The 24,059-nt window shown below is 41.4% G+C and overlaps 1 protein-coding gene across 12 annotated transcripts in view; it reads left to right on the top strand.

The window, feature by feature from the left end:
* The window catches only part of FNBP1 (formin binding protein 1), a 113,599-nt gene that overhangs the window by 63,276 nt on the left and 26,264 nt on the right, over window positions 1–24,059 (top strand). For 6 of the 12 annotated variants that reach the window (XM_019540786.1, XM_019540790.1, XM_019540782.1 and 3 more), the window contains exons 7-10: window positions 9,373–9,501; window positions 10,880–11,026; window positions 17,594–17,791; window positions 19,178–19,360. In XM_019540786.1, coding sequence (XP_019396331.1) covers window positions 9,373–9,501; window positions 10,880–11,026; window positions 17,594–17,791; window positions 19,178–19,360 — 657 coding nt within the window. The remainder of the gene's footprint in view (window positions 1–9,372; window positions 9,502–10,879; window positions 11,027–17,593; window positions 17,792–19,177; window positions 19,361–24,059) is intronic. The other 6 variants (XM_019540791.1, XM_019540793.1, XM_019540794.1 and 3 more) reach the window with 2 other exon arrangements.

Raw genomic sequence — 24,059 nt, 5'->3', positions numbered from 1 at the left:
TGCTGGTGTTGCTCTTTTTCATTATTTATAAGAGCTAGAGGCTCTGATTATTGGAAGGGCCTGTTGTGCTAAGCATGGTATACATGAGACAGTTCCTGCTTTGAAGCTATGACAGCCTAAATAGACACCACCAACAAAACATGGTAGAAAAAAAGAGTATTTTCCTCATTGCTATTTTACAGACAGAGAATTGAGACACTGAGAAGTTTGTGCAGGGTCTCACAAGGGGGTCTGCAGCAGTGCTGAGAACTGAAACCATTTCTCAGCCCTGTCTCTTAACCGTAAGTCCGTCCTTCCTCTGGCAGGCAGGTTCAGTGGTTCATGTTGGACATACTACAGGACTAATGACACCAGCACATCTAGTGCGGTTAGAAGAGTCCCTGTCTGAGTAAGATGGTTTTTCTATGCTGTAGATAGGAAGAACTGAAACAGTAGAGTTGTGTTAGGGAACTGTCAACAGCCTCATCCTGCTGCTGCTTCTGAGTGCTATAAATCTGGTCTGTCCTCCTCATTAGTGCCTTATTGCTATTTTATGGTTTTAATATAGTTCTCATTAGCGTGTGTTGAGATAATCTAGCAGAATTGTATGCTTTGCTAACAGACCAGAAAACAGTTGGGAAGGTTTCATAATGAAGATTTTCCATCCCTGTCAGTTGTTTGCTCATTTGTATTTTGTTACATTCAGCCAAGGGCTTTCTGGGATCCACAGCTTGCTTGTTTTTTTCCCTTCTAATTATTGAAAGTAACAGTCTGTTTTATTTCTTTTTTTTTTTCTTTTTCCAAGGAAAACAAGGGTTTTTCTTCCTGACTGAGAAATGATCCAAATAGTTGCTGTAAAATAGTTAATAATAGAGCCTGATCTTGCCAGCCAAAAGGTAAAATTCTGGTCCCTTTCAAGTTGCTGGCAGTCTTCAGTGGGTTGAGACTCGCACTCAATAAGCCTAATCCTTTAAGTGATGTTAAATGTTCTGTATTCGTATGGTGCTGAGTGCCACAGGGACCTGGTCTTTGACTACGATTTTGTGGTGCTTCAGCAAAGCAAATAAATAGCAATGTGTGCTCACAGGATCAGGCTCATGAATGGTGGAAGAGTGGAATAATACACAATTATATCATTTGCACTGTGAAAATCATTTTTAATAGATTGGGCTATGGGGCCTCATTCTGAGACCCTTGTTTCCTTAGTGCCACTTATGACACTACTTAGGTATATAGGCATGATTTTAAAGTTGTGAGTAGCTCTGTTAATTTAAGGAGTTGCTAAGATACTCTGGTGCATTGGGACCAAAGACCCCGTGTGCAACCACTCCTGATGATAGTGCTGCTATGAGTCATCCCATTGCCACTGGCAGTAATGACCCTTTGTGACTGCAGGCTTATAGAAAACATTCCTAACAGTGGTGAGGTATTGCTTAGCATGCTTTTATAATTAACTTGTTTTGAAGTTTCTTTTTCATATTTGTATTCCTGTCTGGTCTTGTATTCACCAAAGAGAGATCTGTTGTTTGGCAGGCGACAGCCTGGCAGTGCTGCCTCTCGCACTGTTTGGGGGGGTGGGGTGGGGGAGCTCCATCAAAGTTTTGACTAGAAATTCTGCAGTTTTGGACAAGAGGAGCTGCTGAGAAATTGAACTGTTCTGCTCATTGTGGATCTGCTGTACCCTAGAGAAATCTTTTTTTGTGCCCTTTTCAGTTATTCATATCCCTCCCACTGCAACAGCCTTTGAGAGTTGCATTTTTTGTCTGTGTAAACCCTGAAGACAATATGTCTATTGACCCTCTTGCTGTTTCTGGAATGTGTCTTCAGAATAGTTCCCTTGAATTGTTCTCATCAAAATATGCTGCATTCCTCATCCTTACTCCTGATTGAAACGGTAAAAATGGACAGGGAAATTTAACAACACCACCATCACCCCCCCCCATAAAAAAAAAACCTAGTTGCCAGTTTTCTTTGAATGCCAAACCTTATTGCTGTGCAGGGAATGTATTCTGAATGTATTAATATCTTCAACATTTTATCATGTGATAGTAGTAGCATGATAGCATGCTGCTCACCCTCTGGTTTTTCTCAGTGCTGAATTATGGGAGGGGCTGTTCCATCTTCCATTGATATCTCTTATAAGCTTCCCATTGCTTTCAACAGGAGTTAGGCAAGGTAAGGTAAGCCACCTGTCCAAGGCTTTAGTTTGGTGGATTTCATGTTACATTGCTTCTCCGCACGCATCATTCATCCGAACCATCATTGCACCTTCGTAGCATGAGAACTCTACAGTAAAAAGAATGGAAGAAGTCTTGTTTGCAGTTGTGGGAGTTATCCATCCCTCATAAGCAGCGTCTTTCATAATAGAAGAATACACTATGTTGCTAAACTACAGAAATTTTGAATCATCAGTATGAAAAATAACTGTTCTAAGTAGCAAGAATCAAACATCCCCTCTAATGCAGGTTACATCAGAACTAATGTTTGCCAGAGTTGAAATTCTTTTAATTCCTAAATGGAAAGGGGGGGAAAAAAATCTTCCCTTAAATGAAGTACTTCATCCATAAAAGGCTGTAGGCTATTACTGTTGTCAGCTCCAGTGACAGAGTTTTGGCTAGCCTTTTTTTATAACCAGAGGTTCATTAAAAGCATTATGAGCATCTGAAGCCACCAACTTGTGAATTGTGTGAATGTCTGATTTTTGCATATCATAGCGAGGTAGAGAATTGCTGCAGAAAAATGTGGCAAAAACAGTTTTGATATGAGCATGTTTGTTTGTTTTTTTCTTGCTGCTTTGCAGAGACAGATAAGTAGATGCCACACTGAACAGCTCTTCTGTTTTGCTTTGTTTTCCAGCTTGGGGTTAGGTGTCTCTCTAAGTAAGGTCTTTACGTTGGATTGTAGCTTCTTTACACCTCTGAAAATAAGCACCTCTGAATATATCCCATTGCTTTGTATTAGCTTACTGTTGTCATAAGTAGCCCTGTATCTGAAGTAGGTGTTTTATGTTGTGTTCTCTACTCATGGGTGGATCTAGGATTTTGAACAGGGGACGGCAGATGGCATGATATATCATCCCATATAACACAACACACATTTTTCTCTAGCTAAAATAAATTAGATACTTTACTAATATGCTAGGGGCATAGGGCTATACTATGTAGTTTTAAATTGATGCAAAAACAAATCTAACGTAATTGGAGTATGCATTAATTTGCTATAATGTATAAAAATGTAGGCCAAAAAATAATCAAAAGGTGCTTTTTCATTAGCCCTGTGTTCATTAGATTTATGTGCACGTCTCTTTTTCAGATTCATAAAACAAAAATCTAGCCTTCTTGAGCATCTTGGTAGTGCATCCAGTGCTTAATTGAAAGTTATTTCCATACCTGAGTTAATGTTCACCTGAATTAATGCTTTTAGACAGAGTTAAAAACAGTCTGCAATGCTGTTAAATAGAAGCTACATTAACAGGAGCAGCTAATAGACAGCAGACTTGCTGAAGAAAGGATAGCTTGATTAGTAGAACATCAAGACCTTTAAAAAAGGAGAGATGGTTGTTAACACTTGTGGAAGGAATGTTTAGAAGGAATCTGGTAGCTTAAAATGATCCCTGATGTTAATTGACTCCCTCACTGTTGCCTGAATAAAAATGCTGCTGCCACTGCTGTGCAGTTGTTTTTAAACTTTGGGTGGAGCCGGAACCAAAAGTGGTGGGGGCAGGTGCAACTGCACCATTGCACCTCCCCCTGGATCCACCTCTGTGTCTACTGAGCCCTGGAAATGCCATTCTATTTACAGCCACAGCTTTAGGTTTTTCCAACTTGCCATCACCTAACACAGCAAACAGTAAAAGAAGGACTCAGTCTTTTGAATTAACAGACAAAACAGTTCTGTGTTGCCTGTGGACTAGAGTGTTTTAATGGTCCTAATCTGGAGCTAATGTAGACTGGAATAGCCCCACATAAATCCAGCAGAGCTGTGCGTGTTTACACCAGCTAAAGATTTAGATCTGTGTGTCCTTGTCATACTTAATTTATAATTCACCAGTTTAGAGGAAGCATATTTTTGAACTAATTGTACATTAGAGTCTGAGTTGTGGCTTTGATTTAAGTAGGGGTTTTACCGCATACCATGGCAGGGCTGAAAAGGCTGCCTTTGCATCTGTGACCCTTAGGCTTTGTTGCTGCCATAAAAACTTTAAGAAAAAAATGTCTAAAAAGTGAAGAAGCAGTGTTTAGGAAAAGTGACCTACCCCCTCTGCATGTCATATGGGTGCCCATACAACTAACTTTGGGAGTGGGGGTACCATGGAGTGATCTGAAGTGGGGATAGGCCTCCTTGGTGTTTAGCATTAAAGGTAAATTGCAAAATAAGTATAACATCTCTGAGTGGCTTTTTCTGGTGTGTGTGTGTGTGTGTGTGTAAAGGTGACCTCATTCATTTCTCTTTCATGGAAAAAAAAAGTGTTTTTTTCGGCTGCTTTTGTTGCATTTATAAATATCTACGCATAGATCTGTCTTCTGTATTTTGGAGAGCTTTGGCAGTCTTGGGGAGACCTGGAATGTAATTTCCCAGATGGTGATGGAAACCTGAGTTCTCATTCTATCAGCTCTGCCCAATTACAAGGAGAAAAGGACATTGGCTGAAAGAGCTGCATCTCAAGTTTCAAACCCAATCTCTGAGGTCGCGGTTGGATTCCAAAGGCTAGGTTTTCCAAAGCCTGTCTGAAAAAGAAACATGCGAAGGCCAGACATTTTTAATGGGGAAAAAAAGGAAAGAAAAGAAAGGAAAACCTTCTCTGGACATCTATCTTAGAATATATGAGCAGCTGAGCATCTACACATCTATTTACATATTTATTTATTGTACTACTCAATTTGAAATTACTTCTGAGATTTTTCAGTTCCCTCTCCAAGGTTACTGTGGCTATGCAGGAGCCCAGCTATAAACTATAACTTGCTAATACTGAAGTGATGATGTTAGCCATAGGACACATTCAACAGAAGTGATTAAAAAAATCAACAGAAGTGATTAAAAAAAAATGAAGGCTCTTTCAGATTTTATTTTAGGATCAAAATACTTCACTGGAAAAATATTTAAAACTTTTTGAGCTTGCCAAATGTACGCACACACTTCCATAGAAGAGAATTATTGTTTTTGAATGTAACAAATACTAGTTACTCATCCTCTGTATTCTTTTTCTTCAGGCCAGTTAATCACTTGGAAAACTGGGCCCAATCCTGGTTATATTTAGGTACAAGTTACTCATGGGAAACTACTAGGATGACATATGAGAATGAAATGACACTTGAGCTCAGTTATTTGCAGAATCACTCTAAGTTTGTAAAAATGAATGTCTTGTCTTATGTTTCAACAATGGAGGCAAGAGGCAAATCCCTGTGTTGTGCTATGAGAAAAATGGCAGCTTGTACAAGCAGAAATAGCTCTTGTATAGAAATGAGCTCAAACAATGGATTGCTCTTAGGTGGCTGCAGAAATGGTATTCACAAGTGAATATTGATCTGTAGCAGCTGGAGCATGAGTAATGGAGAAAGGAAGGTACAATCTTGCATCAATACAGCATGTCAGGCTTACAAGCAGCATTATTTTTATACTGGGTTTTTTTCTTTTTTTTCAGTATAAAAAAGCCATACCATGATGTTTTCTTAGTCAAATTTAATGCAAGCAAAAATATGCGTTCTTCTCAAGGTCAGACTGACATGGACCATGAGTTGGCTTTTTTTTTTTTTTTTTTTTTTTAAAGCCTTCCTCAGTAGCACACAGCTCAGTCCCATTCATAGGATCATCTGAGTCTACTTCAACTTGACTAATTTCCTGCCACAGTAATGGTAAAGCATTTATAATACCTGTGTCTCTCCTGCTCTTTACTGGTGGCATGTTGTAGAGGGAGGTTTAGTAGGATGCGCTGTGTCTGTGATGTGCATGATGGTCAGAATAGATGTTCTTGTGGACCTGTTTGGAAAGTTGTCTGCAACAAGTCTCTACAGGAGACTTGAAGGCCTGGGCGGTGCCCTCCTCATCTATATTCTTATATAGCTATATGTAGGTTTGATAAGAAATACAGCCTTTTCTTAGAAAAATAACTGAACTGGTGTCTTAGCATTTTACTACGTGCAAGCCAAATTCCTGACACCCTGCATTCTGCCTTATCGCAGATAGCAGAGAGCTGAAGATGGAGAGAGCATTTTCTATGGAGGATGCTTTTGAGTCGCTTCATCTTTCATATTTTCATCACAGTGTTTTGCATGTGATGTTCCTCTTTTTGTGCCTCATTGCCAGTGCTTTCTTATGGGGGTTCTTGAATTATTTAATGAAAATAATATAAGGTAAATCCAGGAAAACTTTTTACAGTTAAATGTGCTTACACAAGAAATGTCAGAACTGAGCTGAAATAAATTATGAGGTGCAATACCTGTGAACTGAAGAGATGGGTAGAGAGCAGGCCCCTTTCTCTGTAAGTGGAGATTTGAAACCTTTTGGCACAAACTGTTACCTTCCATCTATCATGAGCAAAATGTTCCATGATTTGGTATTTCATGGATTTATCATCAGGAAACTATTGTCTGCCTGGAACGGCTCACTGCGTAACCCAGTCTTGAATTGTTTTTAATAGGAGCTTGTGTCTAGAATGTGTTAAGATCATTTGCTGAGCTGGTTTCCCTGAAGAGACGCAAAAGCAAATATTTATCTCTCTAAAATGAGCGGTGTATTCCCCTGCTGCCACCACCCCCCTTTTTTTTTTTAAACAGAGACAGTTCTGAGAGTGAATGAGCGACTGTGGCAGGGCCCTTAGTGTGCTTGCCAATTTAAGAGGCCAGGCAGCCTGCGAAGCTGCCAACAGGTGTGGGCCAGAGCTAACGGGGAGCCAGATGACCCAGGAAGCTGGCAGGTGAGGCTAGATTTGGTAGAGGGAGTCATCTGACTCAGGAGGAAGGCTGGGCTTAGAGCAGGTATAACCCAAGGCATGGAGAGAAACCCAGCAGTCACATCTGGGAGCCTGCTGAGTGAGCATCCCCTTGGCAGGGTGGCTGCAGCTTCAGAAGGTCAGCATGGAGGGCAACACCTAAAGCAGCCTGGAGGTTTGGATAGGAGCTAAGGGGCTGGAGGAGGTTCCTAGGGACCCAGGCTGGGATCCGGGTGAGCCCAGAGCAAGGGGCTCAGCGCAGAAGATGTATTGTGAGTCCAGAGCAAGAGGCATAAGATGTATTGTGAGGCCTGGGGGAGTCCAGATTGAGGGACTCAATGTAGAAGACTGATGTGGGATCCAGGTGAAGTCCAGGGAGAGGGGATCAGTGTAGAAGACCTATTTTGAGGCTTGGGTCAGCCCAGAAATGGGCAGAGAGCCTAAGAGACCTGCTGAGGAGCTTGAGGGAGTGGACCTGTGAGTGAGGGTGGGCTGGTAGGTTGGAGAACTGACCCCAGGAGGATCTTGCTGGCCTGTTAATGGGGCCAGGGCCCAGGGAGAGGCCAAAAGCCAGAGAGGAGTCTGGAGTTCTCAACTGGCCTGAGGCGCAGGCAGGGCCTGGGTTTGGCCAAAGGTCCAGGTGGGGCCACTGCCAGAGAAGAAGGGGTCAGAGAATGGCTGGAACAGGGCCATTGGATGTAAAGGAGGGTCTGAGACAGTGCCGAGACCAGGGGGCCCAGAGGTAGGAGAGCCAGGGCCGGAGGTGGTTTGGAAGAAGGAGAGAGCTGAGCCCAGATGAGAGCTGACAAGACCAGATTCTGAGAGAGAAAACTGGGGTCAAGGGAGCCCCAAGCCGTGGCATCGGTAAGGAGCCAAGGAACTTGTAGCCAGGGTTGTTGGACAGGGACAGCATAGCTCTGGGGGTGGAGGCCAGGGTCTAAGCTGGCCAGGGGTATGACTGAAGACTGCACCCGACTTGGGTTTGGGATCATGGTGGTGGGACTGCCCGTGGCAGAGCAGCTCCTAGAAAGTCCCACCAGTGCCAAACCCAAAAGAAGGGCAAGTCTGGGGCACCCTAAAACCCCAGCCCCCATTACCTTGCAGGTTGGCAGGGAAAGGCTAGGGGAGCATACCCTGAAATAAAAGCAAGGGCAGGACCAGATGATCCAGAGGTGCAGGGTTTAGAGTTACAAGGATTTAGATTTATGAAGCCAGTCCTGGCATCACTGAAGTCCATAGCAAAACTCCCATCAACTTCCCTAGGACCAGCATTTGGTCCACGGGATAGGCTACAGCTGAGCAGAACAAGCAACAATGTACTGGTCCACATAATTGGGACTGAGGGAGAGAGAGAAGGCAAACAAGTGAATGTAGTCAGAATAGGAGGTGAAGGCATAGGGATATAGCAAGCAGGGAAAGGGAGGGCTTTTATGCAAAGGTCTGTAGTAAGGAAGGAAAAGACAGCTGACATAAACAGATGGGTTAGGTTGGGGGGAAATAATATTGGGCAGTGAAACAGATGACAGAAGGTCTCAGGAAGGAAAACTCAAAAGAGAAAAATCGTCAGATACAAATGAATCACTCTAGGAAGTGTATCTTTGCAAATGGAGAACTGTTGCAAAAAACAACAGTAGGAAAATGCATGCAAATGATATTGGTGTTATCATATTAGTTGAAATGTGGCAACACAAAATAAATCATTACTGGCTAACAGGCGTAGATTGTTCAGAGGAAAGCTTCCAAGGGCTGTGGTGGAGAGGGAGGAGTGGCATTTTATGCAGGGAGGTAAGGAAGAGTTATAGACTCTGAAGTGAAATACTGGTGAGACAAACTTAGCATGGCCTAATTCATACAATGAAGTGAAGGAACACACACAATTAAAATTGCTGCTGGAAAGAATGTATGTTGGGAAAGGAAAATCAGCTTCTTCAGGTGTAAATTGAGGCATACTAAGCAGAGGAAGTGCATCTGCCAGTAAGCTTGTAAACATGATAGAAAGATGCCTTGTTCACCTAATACAAACTGAGAATAAGCAAGGGTGCTTAGCTGAGCTAAGAGCAGAAAAGCAGAGTCCTATAAATCTTCCATGTGCTGAGCTCCCATTTACTGCAGGAAGATTTTGGTATAAAGAGATCACAAACTTGGTCCCAAGAGCTTATCATATTTACAAGAGGTGAAGTGGTGAATTATTCTAGGAAGTAAAAAAATGAGAGCATTTAGAGGAAAAATCTGGACAGAGTTCTGGCTGTATGAATTTGGAATAAACACTGGAAGTAGATGAGATGAGACTGAAAATTGAAAGTGTTCAAGGATCCATATGCCAATGTTCCCCAAGGTTTTGTGTGGGCTGACAGTAGTAAATGCAGTAGGAGTAAAATAGGAATGGAGAAAATTATTCAGTCTTAATCTGACGGGATTTATTTCCAAACAGTGTAACATAGGATATTCTTCTGGCTTTTCCTCAGGCGAGATCCCAAGCCCAGCTACGACATCAAATGGCTGAAGAGAGCAAAGGAGAATACTCATCCATTCTTCAGAAGTTTAACCATGAGCAACACGAACATTATTACACACACATACCAAACATCTTCCAGGTGAGGTCTTTGATACTGGGGCTCTGTGAGGGGAGAAGTGAGGATAAGTTCTCTTGTTACCTACAAGGAAGGGCAACCAGTAGGTTTAATTCTGTGACGCCAGCTCATTACTCTCCATGCGGTCTCGGCACTGCTTTATTAAAGAGCAGTCTTGACGCATCAAACCAAGACGTAGTTACTCTCTTTTAGTGACAGTTTCTATTCCTGGGATTCCATAGAGAAGTTGCTGCGCTGCTTGAGTTATTCTGTTGCAGTTGTGCTGGGAGTAGGACTAAGGGAGAAGGAGAGATTGTAACTTGTTCAAAATATGTTTACAATATGCTCAGAAGTTATTCATGCTTGTGCAGCAAACAGGCTTTTTCCCATTCAAACATTTAAATGTCTTAGAAAAACTTCCCTTTAGTTTCATAGTACTTTAAGGTGGTAGTAGTAGTAGTAATAATAATAATAAAAAAAATCCCCAGGCTATGTATAAACTTCATACAGTGCCTTACAGAATTAAACTTTTATCGTTGGCAATACATTTGGTTTTAGTAAGGAAACCTTTGCTTTCTCTGTGTATCAGAAAATTCCAGTGGCTTATTTCAAGTGTCAAAATGACATTTACTTTTTAAAAAAATGATGTCAATCTGTTCTTTCCTTTAATTATGTTATTTTTTTGTTGCTCTTGGTTGGGTCAAGGTTTAACAGGAAAATGGTGTGGAATCTTCCTGGTAGACAGTGTCGTATCAGGTTATATGATGCAACACAAAACATGCATCCTTGATTCATGTCCTCTGGATATACTTTCTGCATCCTTTTGTAATCCATCATAACAGGAATATGCAACCTCCACTTTTCCTGTGTTCTAAACCAGAAGTCCTTGGATCTGATACTTGAAGAGCCTTGACACCACATATAGGGAACAATAAAATGCCTGGTTTAAACAACGTGATGGTAAGGGCAATCTGGACAACTAGAGTCCCATTTCTCAAAAAATTAAGGTTTTTAACTTTTGTTTACAATCTTTGTGGAATTCAAATGAAAACTTTTCAAAATATTTCACGAAGAATGAGAGAGAGAGAATTTATTTTTATAGGAATTTTGTTCAGGACCTGGAAAACTTCCTTAGCAAAATTTTTATCAGGATCCATATAATTCCACTTCTTCAGTTTTGACAAATGAGCATTTTCCAACAGGAAATGTTCATTGCAAAATTACCAACTACTGCTTGTAACAAGGAGGCTACTCTTTGACCAGCTCTTCAATCTTCATTTTCCTAGGTTTTACGTAGTATTTAAATGATTTTATTTAAAAGGAGTTGCTGTACGGCAGGAAGAAATTGGTTGAAACAGTGGTGTAACTCAGTGTTTGATCAAAATTATATGTAATGTTTTAGAAAATACAAGACATGGAGGAGAGGAGGATAGTGAGAATAGGTGAATCTATGAAGACCTTTGCCGAAGTCGACCGCCAGGTGATCCCCATCATTGGGAAGTGTCTGGATGGAATAACAAAGGCGGCTGAATCAATCGATCAGCAAAATGTAAGTGTTGCACTGTTGAACCTTGTTTTCTGCATTGATATTTGTCATTTGTGGGTCACCTTTAAGCCCCAGGCCTAGATCTTTTGCGCTGTGTTCTGGATGATCACAGAACAAAAGCAACGGTTCTTCCCCCAAATGACTTACAATCTGCTGCTCTGTGAAGAAACAATGAACGCAAAGCTGCAATCCAATCAGAGCTCAGAAAAGGATTCTTCGTCATAGGTTCATTAAGGATAGGTCTATTCCTAAGGCCTGTTTTAAAATATAAATGCTAGATGCTTTTGTCGTCTTGAAGCAAACATTCTGTTCCTCATTTGTTTAGTAAGATTTTGCATACTGTCATTTGCCTTTTAAAGAATAAAAGTTTTCTTTGTCAAATATACTCCTTTAATGTACTCCTTTTTCTAGGATCCTGTTTCTAAAGACTTGATTATCTGTAAATAGACTTCTGCAAACTGCATCTTTTAGATAATAAGGCACACCAGTCCTTCTGTGATGGTGTTTACTCTGGCTTTCCAGTAGAACTAAAAATCAAATGGAATGTTACAGGAATGTGTTTATTTTAGTTATTCTGTTAATTATGGAAGCGCTAAACATGTGGTGTGTGCAGATTTGTACGTCTGTCCAGGTTTCTTCAATCTATATATTCACCTTTGTTCTATTAGTCTGGATACTTCAGTTTGCAAATGAGCAGTGGGGGATTTTAATTTCTGAACATCACTCTGATAAGGAGTTTGGTTGTGCTTCCTGCTGCACAGGCAGCACAAGAGCAGATCTGTTTTCTTTCTAGTTGAGAATGCAGTGCTCCCACACTCTGTTGGTAAATGAAGTCTCCATCTGCTTTTCAACTCTTTTCATGGATCACATTAGTGCTCCAAATACAAACAGCGTGTGTATTGCTCACTGTTTGAATTTCCCCATATGTCTTGCTCACTGGACTCTTCTAAGCTTTTCATTGCTTAGAGCCTGGATATTGCAGTTAATTGGTTGCAGAGGCCTAAGGCTGATGTTTCAGAATATAATTTTCTGCTCAGCACTCACCAGCTTCCACTGACAGTTTCTTAGGAAATGACGGAAACAGAAAGAGAAAGCAACGGTTGTTGTTGCTTCTTTGGAGGTATTTCAGGTACTGGTGGGACATCATCAGTACAATGTACTTTTGTTATGGTGCTAACCTGGAAGATAAGTCTGCACAGTAGAGAGCAAGCCGAGGCTTACGTACTGCTCAAACCCTTAGATGAAGCCATAGATAGAATATAAATGAGGAATAGGCTAGCCCTATGCAGACAGCTAAAGTTAACCCTCAAATTGATATTACATACATGTCATTTTGAGGATATATCATATTTCAAGTGCCTGCAGGTGTTTTAATGTTAAATGGGTGACTGAGCTTTCTGTTGCAGAAGACTCGTGCATGCAGTAAAACACACTTCTGTTTCAAGCGTTGAAAATGGCAGCTGCTAGAAATGCCCCTGGAGTGAGAATGTGTTTATATTTAACGAACCTTGTTTAATGTTCCACACCTCATCACAATGGAACAATCACAAAATATGTAATAAACTTTCTATGCACTTAAAAGGCTCCACTTGCTTCTTAAATGGATTCCTTGCACAAAAAGAGGATACAGACATTATGGGTATTTTTCTGCTACAAGATCCCTTCCAAGGATCAGCCTGAAACCTTCCACCCTAGAACTTAAGTTAACTTGGGAGAAACAAAAATGTTTTTATCCTTTAATAGTCTTTTTCCCCCTCAAAATTCATTTGAAATTTGTGAAGTTACATAGTCGTTTGAAAAATGGGGCAGAGCAAAGAGAAATGCATGCAAAAGCATCTTTTTCTTTTTCTTTTTTACTACAAAGCTTGTAAGTACAAGGAGCTTCTGAAATTAGAAAAATGCTCCCAGCTCTATCTTGATCCGGATCGTATTGTTTAAAGCAAGGAAACTATAAAAGCAAATTATCACAAGGAGGTGGGAGAAAGGGGGGAATATTTCTCGTAAAGGAATAATAAAGCTGTCAAATAAGGTATTGGGGAAGGTAGCTGGAACTGAAAATCTGTCCCTGTCTGGGGTGTCACGTAGCTACATGTTTGTGGAAGGAAGGAATGACGTTGGGTGGGATGCGGCAGAGCAGGAAGGTATGGTTAAAATGCACCAAACAAAGGCAGGGCCCTTGGATGCAGTGGGCTTTTCCTGTTGAAAGGTCATATATCCTGCTGCAGATATGCAGTCTAAATCTTTTGCTTTGCTCCTGCTCATGTAGCTGGGTTATCTGGTTAATTGTATTACCTCTGGGGCCCTGTACAGACGTAACATGCTTCAACAACAGTAGCTGGCCCCTGTGTCTGCAGGTTGTGTGTTCTGATGCTTTCTTGCAAAACCTTCAGCATCAGCAATCTTAGTAGCTTACTATTAGATGTATCTTTCTCTGAGCGCAAAGTGTGCAGCCTGGCTTCAGGCTGGATTTAGCTTTGGGAATGAGCCAGCACAGGTCAGAGTCAAACAAAGCTGAGTGCACTGAAAACTGCTGATAATGCAGATGTCATGTGATTAAATGAATACAAACAAGACCCAGACCTGCCCTAGCAGGGGGAAGAAACAGCCTAGCTTTGTTCAAGACATTGGGCTTTCCCAAAGGGAACCAGACTGGGAAAAGCCCTTTGGTTTTTGAGCCTTTAGGTTGCACTCCAGTTACACTTCCAAGTTTTTCTCCAACCTTGGAGCCTAGAAATTTTTGTTTAAATGACAGCAGAGTCTCCTATAATAATGTGACTTCAGGATCTGGCTCTTCATGCAAAACAACCAACAGTATGACACTGACAGAAGATTACAGCAAAAGTAGGTGACACTGCAGCTACCTGTTGTAAAAAATGTCACATAGTAAATTTCAGATAGGAGACTGGAAGGACTTCTAAGATATATAAATCCTTCTCCCTTGATACTAGGATATTAAAGATTGATGGTAAAGCTATTACTGGGACTATTTTAGCAGTGTTGAACAATGCTTTGCATCATCTTCAGTGAACTTCATATGTGGATCTCCAAGTCCTTTTATCAAATACAGGTTTTTAACTGAAATCTGCTACATGCAGTATTGCTCAGTGCACTCAGTATTGACCCTTTTCCCACAGCATCCAAGAAACACTAAATGTATAGTGCTAAAATTGTACTGTACCAGTAATAAGAAAGCATTAGAACTGTGTTGTATTTCACTAACTTACTGAAAACACAATTGTGTGGATTCCTTAGGAAGTGCCATGGTTGCGTTTGCATGGTATGTAGTAATACTTAGTGCTTGAATTATACCTTTCCTCACTGGATGTCTGAATAGATATTAAATGCCTTCTGCAAGCCACAGAGGAGGTCATATGAGTGCTAGGATTAGAATTCAGGAACTCCTGCTGTCCAGTTCTTTGTATGCTCTATTAGATTCTTGTCTGTCCTTCTGGTCTGGGTATACCCAAGTAGAATCAGTATTAGTTAGTTATTTATTCAGTTTATATGCCTCCCTTCCCAACAATGGCACAGGGAGGCTTACAGTAGAAAACAGAATAACTTAAAAAAAATAGAGTGACAAGAGGACCACAACAGTTTAAAGAGGAACTAGAATATCAAGATAAAACAGAGAACCCCTGAACAGCATCTCATCTTAGTTTTGTTTGAGTGCTTGCCTAGATAGGAAGGTCCTATGTTTCTGAAAGATGTCCAGACTCGAGCTTGGACTTTTCTTTCCTGGTACTTCGTGAATCAGTATGTCATTCGTGTCTTCCTTTCCATCTGCAAACTGATGACTGGGAAGCATTACATATAGTCATCCTGGGTTAGAATAGCGAAAATGGAACCATTAAAAATAAGTTGCTGTCAACATTTGTATTAAGGAAAACCTCTGCTGTGGAGAGGGCAAGCCATTCATTACCTGCATTCTGGCAGGTGTGATAGACGTGCCATTGTACGGTAAAATAAAAATGCATGAGTTCTCATCTTTGACTAATGGATTTCTAGAGACTGACAGGTTCAAAAGCTAAAAGAGTTCCAAGCAGAACTTGAATGTCCTTGCTTGTTGCCCTCTACTTTAGGTCTGAAAGAGAGCTGAGGACTTCTTGCAAGTCCTCTGAAAAAAACACCTTTGTTTTATTTTGTTATACAATGTTAAAAACTGACAGGGTATATTGGATAGATTTAATATTTTATGACACTTAAGCTGCAAAGAAAGCAAGAAGCTTGTCTGTTGCCCAGCTGCAACCCTGCCAATTCTTCATTCTTAGTTATGCCACTTGAAAAAAGTAGTATACTTGCTCAAGATTGAATTCTGCCTTTGCTAAAGCATTCCCATCAAAAGATCAATGGGAGCAGCATACATTTATCTGGGAATAGAATTTGAGCCTATATTTCTAGTATTCTTACAAAGAGCTTGCTGTTTTTTTCCCATTCTTTAAAAAAAAAATGTTTCTAACAAAGCAGAGGTCATGTTTGCAAGGGTAAGCCACAGTGACTGTTAAGTGAACCTGGATGGAATTTGCCTCTGCAAGCTCTGGCAGCAGATAACATTAATTTGTTATGGACTTCTGAGTTCCTGTTATGACATTTATCTTTTTTCTGATATATAAAGAGAAATAGTTATTTTTAGTCCCATTGTAGTGAAAGGGAAACTTTGACTATATAGAAAGAATACTGTGTAATTAAAGGAGAAGAAATTAAAAGTTCATAAAGATGGACTGATATATACTAGTATGGAATGTGACATGTATGGGTTTAATTAATGTATTTTTAATTTTTAACTCCTTTCCCCCCTGTGGGTCTTACTTTCATACCTAAATGATACCTTTTATTAGATGTTTAAAATTAGGGAAGTTTTAATATCGCATTAGAGTTTAAGGTTTGTGGAGGAGATGTACCAAAACGTCTGCCAAAGTAATAAGTAATGTTGTTAATTTTCAGCAGGCTACTTGCTCCAAAATCCTTTTTAAAAGCTTGTGAAAATCTTTCCCTGTACCTTGCGTTTGCTTAATTCACCCTGGTTTCTGGCTGCATGCATATCCTCTGACACATCCTTGAGATGGTGTTTTATAAACAAATATGAACAAAAGTAATGAAATATGGTCAAAGCAGTGAGGGCAGCCTTCACTTTCATTTGCTCCCATTAAACAGTGTTCCTAACGTCAGTGGCTGAGTCTAATGCTCTTGGAAAGAGAATGTATATATGATGTAAAACGAGGAGCTGCTTCCCAGGAAAGGATCTAGATGATAGGTATTTTGGGAAGAATATTGAAGGGGATGGAGGGGGGAGTATTTTTTTCATTTATTTTATGCTTCTGAATATAACACATACCCTGTTTTGAAAGGCTCCAAGAAGGAAAAAAGGTGGGACCTAATCTGGCACCCTGGTGCTGAGGCCATGCTTGTGGTCCCAGATTTAGCACACAGTCCCAGATTTGACATTCTGGGTCTGCCCTGACACAGCTCCAGAGCCAGCATGCAGGGTTGCACCCTAGCTGTGTGCTAGGTCATACCTGGTGCCCTGGCCACACACAGACCAACTCTACATGCTGTATGTCAGAGGTCGGCAACCCTTGGGACATGTGCCAGTGCGTGACATGCAAAGGCATTTTGCTTGGCACATGCACCTAAGGAGGGATGCTGGGGGAGGTGTGAGAGGCCCAATTCTTGTTGTAACGGTGCAGCCCTGACCCCTTCCTCGCCATCCAGCTTGAGGTGCGCTTGCCCCCACATCTGGCAATGATCTGGGCCATGGTTCTGCAGATCCCGGTGCAGCTGCTTGCAGCCTCTTTGCTGCCTGCTGCAAGCAGCTCAGGCTCCGTGGTGGGCAGCAGGGGCCTGCCCAGAGCGTGGGTCAGCTGTGGCAGGCAGCCAGGACGCTGCAAGCAGCTCCGTGGGGGTCTGCAGAGCTCTGGCCCAGCTCGTTCCTGATGGGAGATGCACATGCACATTGGGGCAGATGGTGGGGAAGGGATTGGGGCTGTGCTACTACAGCAAGGATCAGGCCCCTTGCAGCTCCTCCACCTCTGCCCCTGGCACACCAACATCTTAAAAGTTGAGGTTGCGGGTGTTTTGGGCACTCTGGCCAAAAATGGTGCCGACCCCTGCTATATGTGAAAATGTATTGTAATGTTTTCTGTGTTTGAGGCTTATGTTCAGCATGATTGGTCTCGGACGACAACCTGATGAATGGTTTTTCATCTTGATGCTAGATTAAAATGCATTTACCTTACTGCTATGCCTGATGCTGAAACGACCCATAAAAATCTGTTACCTTTGTAGATCCAACTAGCAAGCATGTTATGCATTGTTAGCTTTTTTCAATCAGTTATTATCTGTCGGTACATAGGTAACATAATTCCATATAGTATATGACTAATATGCGACTTGACAGACTTCCAGTTTAGACAGGATAGCACTCTACTTTTCATGGCACCAGAAGACTAATTAACATTAAAGTTGTTTTTCATTAATAGAGCAGATGGGTTTTACCTTCACTGTAGAGTTCCACTGTATCAGTAACCATAGTCTTTGTCCAGCAAGTTTATATGTGTACTGGATCTATTTCAGGATTCGCAGTTGGTAATAGAAGCCTTTAAATCAGGGTTCGAACCTCCGGGCGATATCGACTTCGAGGATTTCACTCAGCCAATGAAGCGCACTGTCTCTGAATCCAGCCTTTCCAATTCCAGAGGGGATGGAAAATCTGAGCCGAAGTTTGGTGGCAAATCGAAGGGCAAGTTATGGCCATTCATCAAGAAAAATAAGGTACTGACTTCCAGTTTTCAGCTCAGCGTTAGTAGATTTATAGCCAGTAACTTCTGTCTTGTTTTAAAAGTCCTGGCAAGTAAGATTTTTTTTTTTTTTAAAGAATTTATGTTGCAGAAAGCTAATAGCTGTCCTGATAGGTGTTTTGTTGTAGTTTTCTTTTTAATTTTATGTTTTATTTTCAAAATATTTTTTTTCCTGTATAATTTTAAATGCTATTGCTGCTTATTGATTTATTTACTTTTTAGTTGTCATGTTTTTTGCCATGGCCATTTCTGTTTTCTAATTCAAAGTGGGGATTGTATTCACTTCTGGAATGCCACGCGTGCTAACTAACATCATTACTTTGGGGCAGCTTTATTACAGTGTCACTCTTCCGACACTCCTAAAACTCTCCGTGCTTCTTTGCATTACTGTTTCAGTGGGTGCAGTGGCTCGGGAGGCTGGGAATGGGGATTTTCGGTAACTCATTCTTTCTCGGTACAACTAATTGAGCCTCTACAATGCAGTTGACGTTTTTTTAAGCTCACGCTAACTTTGTATCCATTTAAACCTGTTTTCATTTCATTGTTGTATTTTATATCATAATGCATGGCCATGTTTACCTGGGGTTCTCAGAAGGTGTCAGAGTGACGGGACAAAGATTGATCACAGCTATGCCACTACAATCCAAGAGTGAGACCTCTGATCTGATCTCATCCTCTTTGCTCTGCTTCTTAATTTGACCCTTTATGTTGATGGCAGAGTGAGTGGAAAGAGCTGCCAAATCATAACGGGGCACTTGTATTGTACTGGTGTAAGTGACCATTTAAAACACAGGGCAAGGGAGAATCAGGCTCTCTGACTGGAAGCAGAATTGGGCCTAATGCCTCCACTGTGTTTTTTTATAACATAAAATTACAGCATCATTTTAAAAACCTAAGAACTCGAGCAGCATGATTTGAAAGAAGTAAGAAATGAGCCTTCTTGTTTTCCGAATAATAGAAATACCTCTGGGCACTAAGGTACCTTCCTTACTGGGCCTGTGTCCATACATGCAGTTGGAAAAATCTGTCTATATGCATTATTTTGACCTGCCCACAGAATTAGTACAGGGGAACTTGTGTAGCATTTGCATGGAAGAGTCTGCATGAGCTTACTGTCAGATACTTCGTGTTGCTTTTTTGTTGCGTTACTAAACCACCCATTTTCTCACATTCTTCTTTTAACGCAAGTCTTAAACACTCCTTTTCCCCCTCTTTGTTGAACCATGGCTTTTAAATATTTAATTATTTAATTGTTTTTTTTCTGGATGTTCAAATATTGTTTTTGATGCTTATTTTCGTTTTGTGTTTTATCTTTTTATTTTGGTTTTTATTCTGTCACTTCTCCATCTCTTATACGTAGCTTATGTCCCTTTTAACATCCCCCCATCAGCCCCCTCCTCCTCCCCCTGCCTCTGCCTCACCCTCTGCTGTTCCCAACGGCCCCCAGTCTCCCAAGCAGCAAAAGGAACCCCTCTCCCATCGCTTCAACGAGTTCATGACCTCCAAACCCAAAATCCACTGCTTCAGGAGCCTAAAGCGCGGGGTAAGTTCTCCTCTGGATACCTCTCTCTCTCTCTCTCTCTCTCTCTCTCTCTCTCTCTCGTGCTTTTATTGCATGTTCTGTTATGTAAAAATTCGTTTTGTTTTGTGAATGGACCCATTGTGTTTTACCATAACATGCAGACGAATCCAAGGAATATGAGACTGTCAAGTCTTTTGTAGTCAGAACCCCACAGTGAAACCACAAAAACGCAGCCCTGTTTGAAATGACCCCTAGCTTTGGAATTAGATGTTGCTTGAGGGTTCCAAATTAGGGAAGGAGCAGTTTAGCAACACTCCCGGGATCTGTATGTTTTAGTGGGCTTCGGGGGTATGTCTGTGGGGAAGGGAACTGTAAAATTCCAAGGGTTACTACAGACCTGACACTTTTATATTTAAGCATTTGCTACCCTCTGCCTCTGCATTTCTACCTCTGCTTCAGGGGGTCTTCTGCTTTATAAAGTGGACTCATTGGAATAATGGTGTGAATAGTGTGATACTGTTTTCACAAAGGAGTGTCAAACTCCAGGACTGTGAGATGGGGCAGAAGACAAACAAGAACACCCCAGGTTCAGTGGGGGGTGGTCAGGCACTATGTAAAACAGGTGCATCAGGTCTGTGGTCATAGCTAGAAGGTTTTTGTCATACTGTGAGTAGCATGAGCTTCTTTGGAAGGGTTGTGTAGGGTTTCTGTTTTGGTGGCTGATCCAGACAGGCAACCAGCCCTTGCCACTGCCTCTGACATCAGTTTCTCCAAGATTCACGCCTTTCATAGCAAGTGTGGTGTCTAAGAGCAGAAGAGAAAACAGGTGAAATGAGAAGTTGAAATTTCCCCTGGTTGGTAATGTATGTAATCAACTCAGAACTAAAGCAAGTGCCTCCTCAGGTATGCCTGGTTCACTTGGGAACCACAGCTGTAGTGCTGGCTATGATGGGGAGCAGAATCTAATGCCCCCACTGGATTGGTAATTAGTATTGACTTTGAAGCCTCAGAGTTGATGCATCCCCATAGCCAAACTGCACAAAGTGGTCTTTCAGGAGTGCATAAAGATTTCACTTCATATCTTACAGAAATACTAAGTAATCAGATTCCTGTTGTTTGCCACTGCAGACATGCTCTGAGCACTTGTCTGATGTTCTGGGTACTAACACACATTTCATATTTACACGTGGATTTGTACCTAATTAGATGAGTCAGATGTGTTGAAGCTACCCTTTAAAAATAGAAAGGTCAAATAAAAAAGAAGCATTTCCTCATCTTTTTCCCTTTTATTTTTGTTTTCCCCCTTGGCATTTAAAAATAAATTCAATTAAAACCCCTGCTCTGGTGACAGCAGTTAGCAGTTTTCATCTCTGGATGTCTAAGCACAAAGTGGAGAGAGAGAAATCAGGCGCAGAGGAAATCCAGGGAGAGTTTGCTTAAGATCATACAGTGAGCCAGGGCACTGCTGGGGAAAAATTCAGGGCTCCTGGCTCCCCTTAGCTGTTTTGTTTTAGACTGCTGCCTCCCTCAATATAGCGGCACACAGAATTGCAGGCCACTGTTTCCAGACACCTTTTTTCTGGATGTTTTCCATTTAGCTTCCAGAGTCTGCTAGATTCTGGACTGACTTTCCTCCTCAGTAACAGGAGTTGCATGGTTTATACTGTGTATGTAAGAACTTCATCAGCCTATGTACGTGGGGTTTTAAAGCATATGAGCTCTTTAAATAACTATGGTGTAATGCTGCTTTCTGGTGCTGCTGCTTTGCACTGTTTCAGCAGCGCCAAAAGCCTATGAAGAAGTCGCAGCTTGTCCTGGGAATTTTGCCTCCAGATTGATCAGTACTCCAGATGGTGCTGTCGGTCCTACGCTCCTGTCCTTGCTGCTGGTTTAGAGAATGTGCCAGGGATGAGGGGAGGAATGGTTCTTTCCTGCCTGACATATTGGGCCTTCTGGAGTCATAGGCAGCAGACAGAAACTGGAGCCTTGAAGCTGCTCTAATTTATTCCAGGCAGCTAGGCCAAGTGGCTTAAAGCCACCGTTGCACCACCCTCTCCCAAGGACACTCCTCAGCCCAAGGCAGGAGCCTGGGTTAAGGCATACATGTGTACATGGATGCTGACATTTATAAAGCTGTCTACACACAGCATCCTAGTTAGACAGAGAGAGAGAAATATATAAAGACTAGAGTGTGAACTGTCGAGACGTGGACATGAGACAACAGGCCCGAACCTCTAGTACTTGCATCAGGAGCCCTTGCTCATGTGATTTCAGTGGCCAGGTTGCTGACCCTGTGCTGAAGTTTGTAAACTGGGATTTGGGGCATTTACACTGAAATGTATTCTTGCTGATGGCCCTCTGTATTTGGCTTCTGTAACTCTTTAAAACAGCACACTTAAGGGGGTATATTCCTTTCTTCCGAAACAAAAAGACAGCACTTTTGCTTTTCCAACGTGCTAAAGAGCAGATAGCACCAGATGGCCTTTGTTTATTAGGTAGTTTCCTCTAGGATTGTTTTCCTTGTTAAGCATAGTAAAACAGTATAGAAAGATGCTATAACTATTTGAGGTTCTTTAAAGAAAACTGTAACAGTAAGAAAGCAACTAGTTAAAAAGGGCTAAATCCTGCTGTTCCTAGTGACTCCTATTGATAATGTGGCCCACTTATTATAGTTACCTACCTCTCAAATCAGTGTTTGGCAAACAGAGTAAATGATGAAAAATGGAATTTCTTTAAGTATGTGAAAGAGGGATTTAATTCCTCATCAGGGAACTACCAAGAAACAACTTGTGATTCAAAAGAGGACTAATACAATCAGTTTCCCCATTAGAAACCACTGGAAATCTGAAAGCTTTAGTTGCCAGAAGCTTGGTTCTGTAAATGCATCTCTTCCCTCCACCACAAAATTGCAGAACTTGCTACTCAACAACATTTCCTAGTGACTTATGATGAGGAAGTTTATTCTTTCAGTTCTGCTTTGCAGCAGAGAACTAGGGGCCTTGTATGAGAGAGCTTCCCACAGGTAGCCTTCACAGAAGGGCAGTCTGATGGTCTGTCTTGTGTTAAGGAGCATCTTATTCCACAGGCAGCTCCATTGATTTAAATGGGGACTATTCAGAGACTAAAGCACTATTTTGCATGGATAGCATGTATCACAAGCTGGTCCTCTGAGACCCAGAAATAGCACCATTCACTGGACAGTGTTCTCAAACAAGGGTTGGGTAACTTCAACTTAGTGTAAATGTGTTTTTATTATTTCACACCATAAAAAAAGTACCATGGCCACTGCACAAGTATATGTTTGTAACGCACATATATTTATCCTTTAAATATTTGGCTCTGGAAGCAATTATGACTAATTGATTCACACACTGTACTGAAGAATTGCCTTTATACATTGATCAAATGACAGCTCTAATACCCCCTCACTGAGTTCACAGGCATATGGTGTATACTATATCATTTTCAATTGGAACGAAGGCTGGAATAATGATAAAAAGCTTTCTCAAGAATCACTCTAATTACCCACTGGTATATTTAATGTAAAAAGAGAAAGGAAAGAAAAAAGTCTCTCTAGGCCTCGTTAAACCTTTGGGCATGTTTCTCTCCCTTTCACATCCTTTTGTTGTTAACTGCCAGGAGTTTGTGTGTAAACATGTATTTTTCCCTGTTTGAATCATTCAGCAAAGCCTTCACAGGGTGCCCAGGGCATCGTGCTTTTTTTCCAGCAGGGGCAAATTCAGAGCATTTACTCCATATACAAATACAGAACAAAGGAGACAGGCTGCTCTGACAGGCTCCAAAGTTTATAGAGTTGATATTTCACAGGTCCTACAAGACTTACTGGTAGAAATTCTGTGGTCTCCATAATGGTGGAGGTCAGAGCAGATTATCATAAACATCACTTCTGGCCTTAAAATTCTGTTAGTGTAAAGCTAACACATGAGTATAATTGGCCTGTATTGGTGCAGATACCGTCTTATCCAGCCACTTGCCTGTAGCACAGACTGGCTTCGGCCCTGTCGCTGCATGGGACTGCAGCTGGATGAGAATATGGGCCGATATTCATACTGCTTTTATAGTATGATATTATAAGGAATGCCTGCCCTGCAACTCCTTTCCTTCATCCAGAATTGAATAGCACCCGACTTGACATGCAACACCAATGTTACAGATGCAGGCAGAGGGGTTGCTGAAGAAATGGGAATAAAGAAGATGGGAGAAGTTAGCTATATTGAAGAAGGCTTTTATCAGCAAACAGCAATGTTTGATGAGAAGCAGTGGTTGGAAAGGAAATGCAGGAAATCTAAAGGACAGTGCAATTTAATGGATATTTGGCAAAACAAACCCAAATGTTTCATTTGTTCCGTGAATGCCTGGCTGTTGCTCAGAGAAGAAATGCATTCCCATTCCTCCCTAAATGTCTTGCAATGAAGTCTTGTCCACCATAGATAACTAAATATTGTAGATTATTTAGTTACCCTAATGAACAAAAGCCAGATTCTGTCATCTTTATTTATATGGTGTGATTCTGCAGGGCCCAATACGGCTTCTGCTAGAAATGGTAGGAAAGATTCACACCGATTTTCAGTGAGAGTTAATTCTGAATTCTCTCTTTACTTGTGCGGTAGCAGGCAACTCGATGTGAGCGAGCCTGGTAGAATCTGCACCGTCAGATCAGTCAAAAGGTGCAGTCTGCACGTTAATGGGCACTTGGGAC

This window comes from Crocodylus porosus, unplaced genomic scaffold (genome assembly GCF_001723895.1).
Source record: "Crocodylus porosus isolate Cpor-Errol unplaced genomic scaffold, CroPor_comp1, whole genome shotgun sequence".
NCBI lineage: Eukaryota > Metazoa > Chordata > Crocodylia > Crocodylidae > Crocodylus > Crocodylus porosus.
Note: the sequence above shows the minus strand (reverse complement) of the source record. Positions and strands in the feature narration are given on the sequence as shown.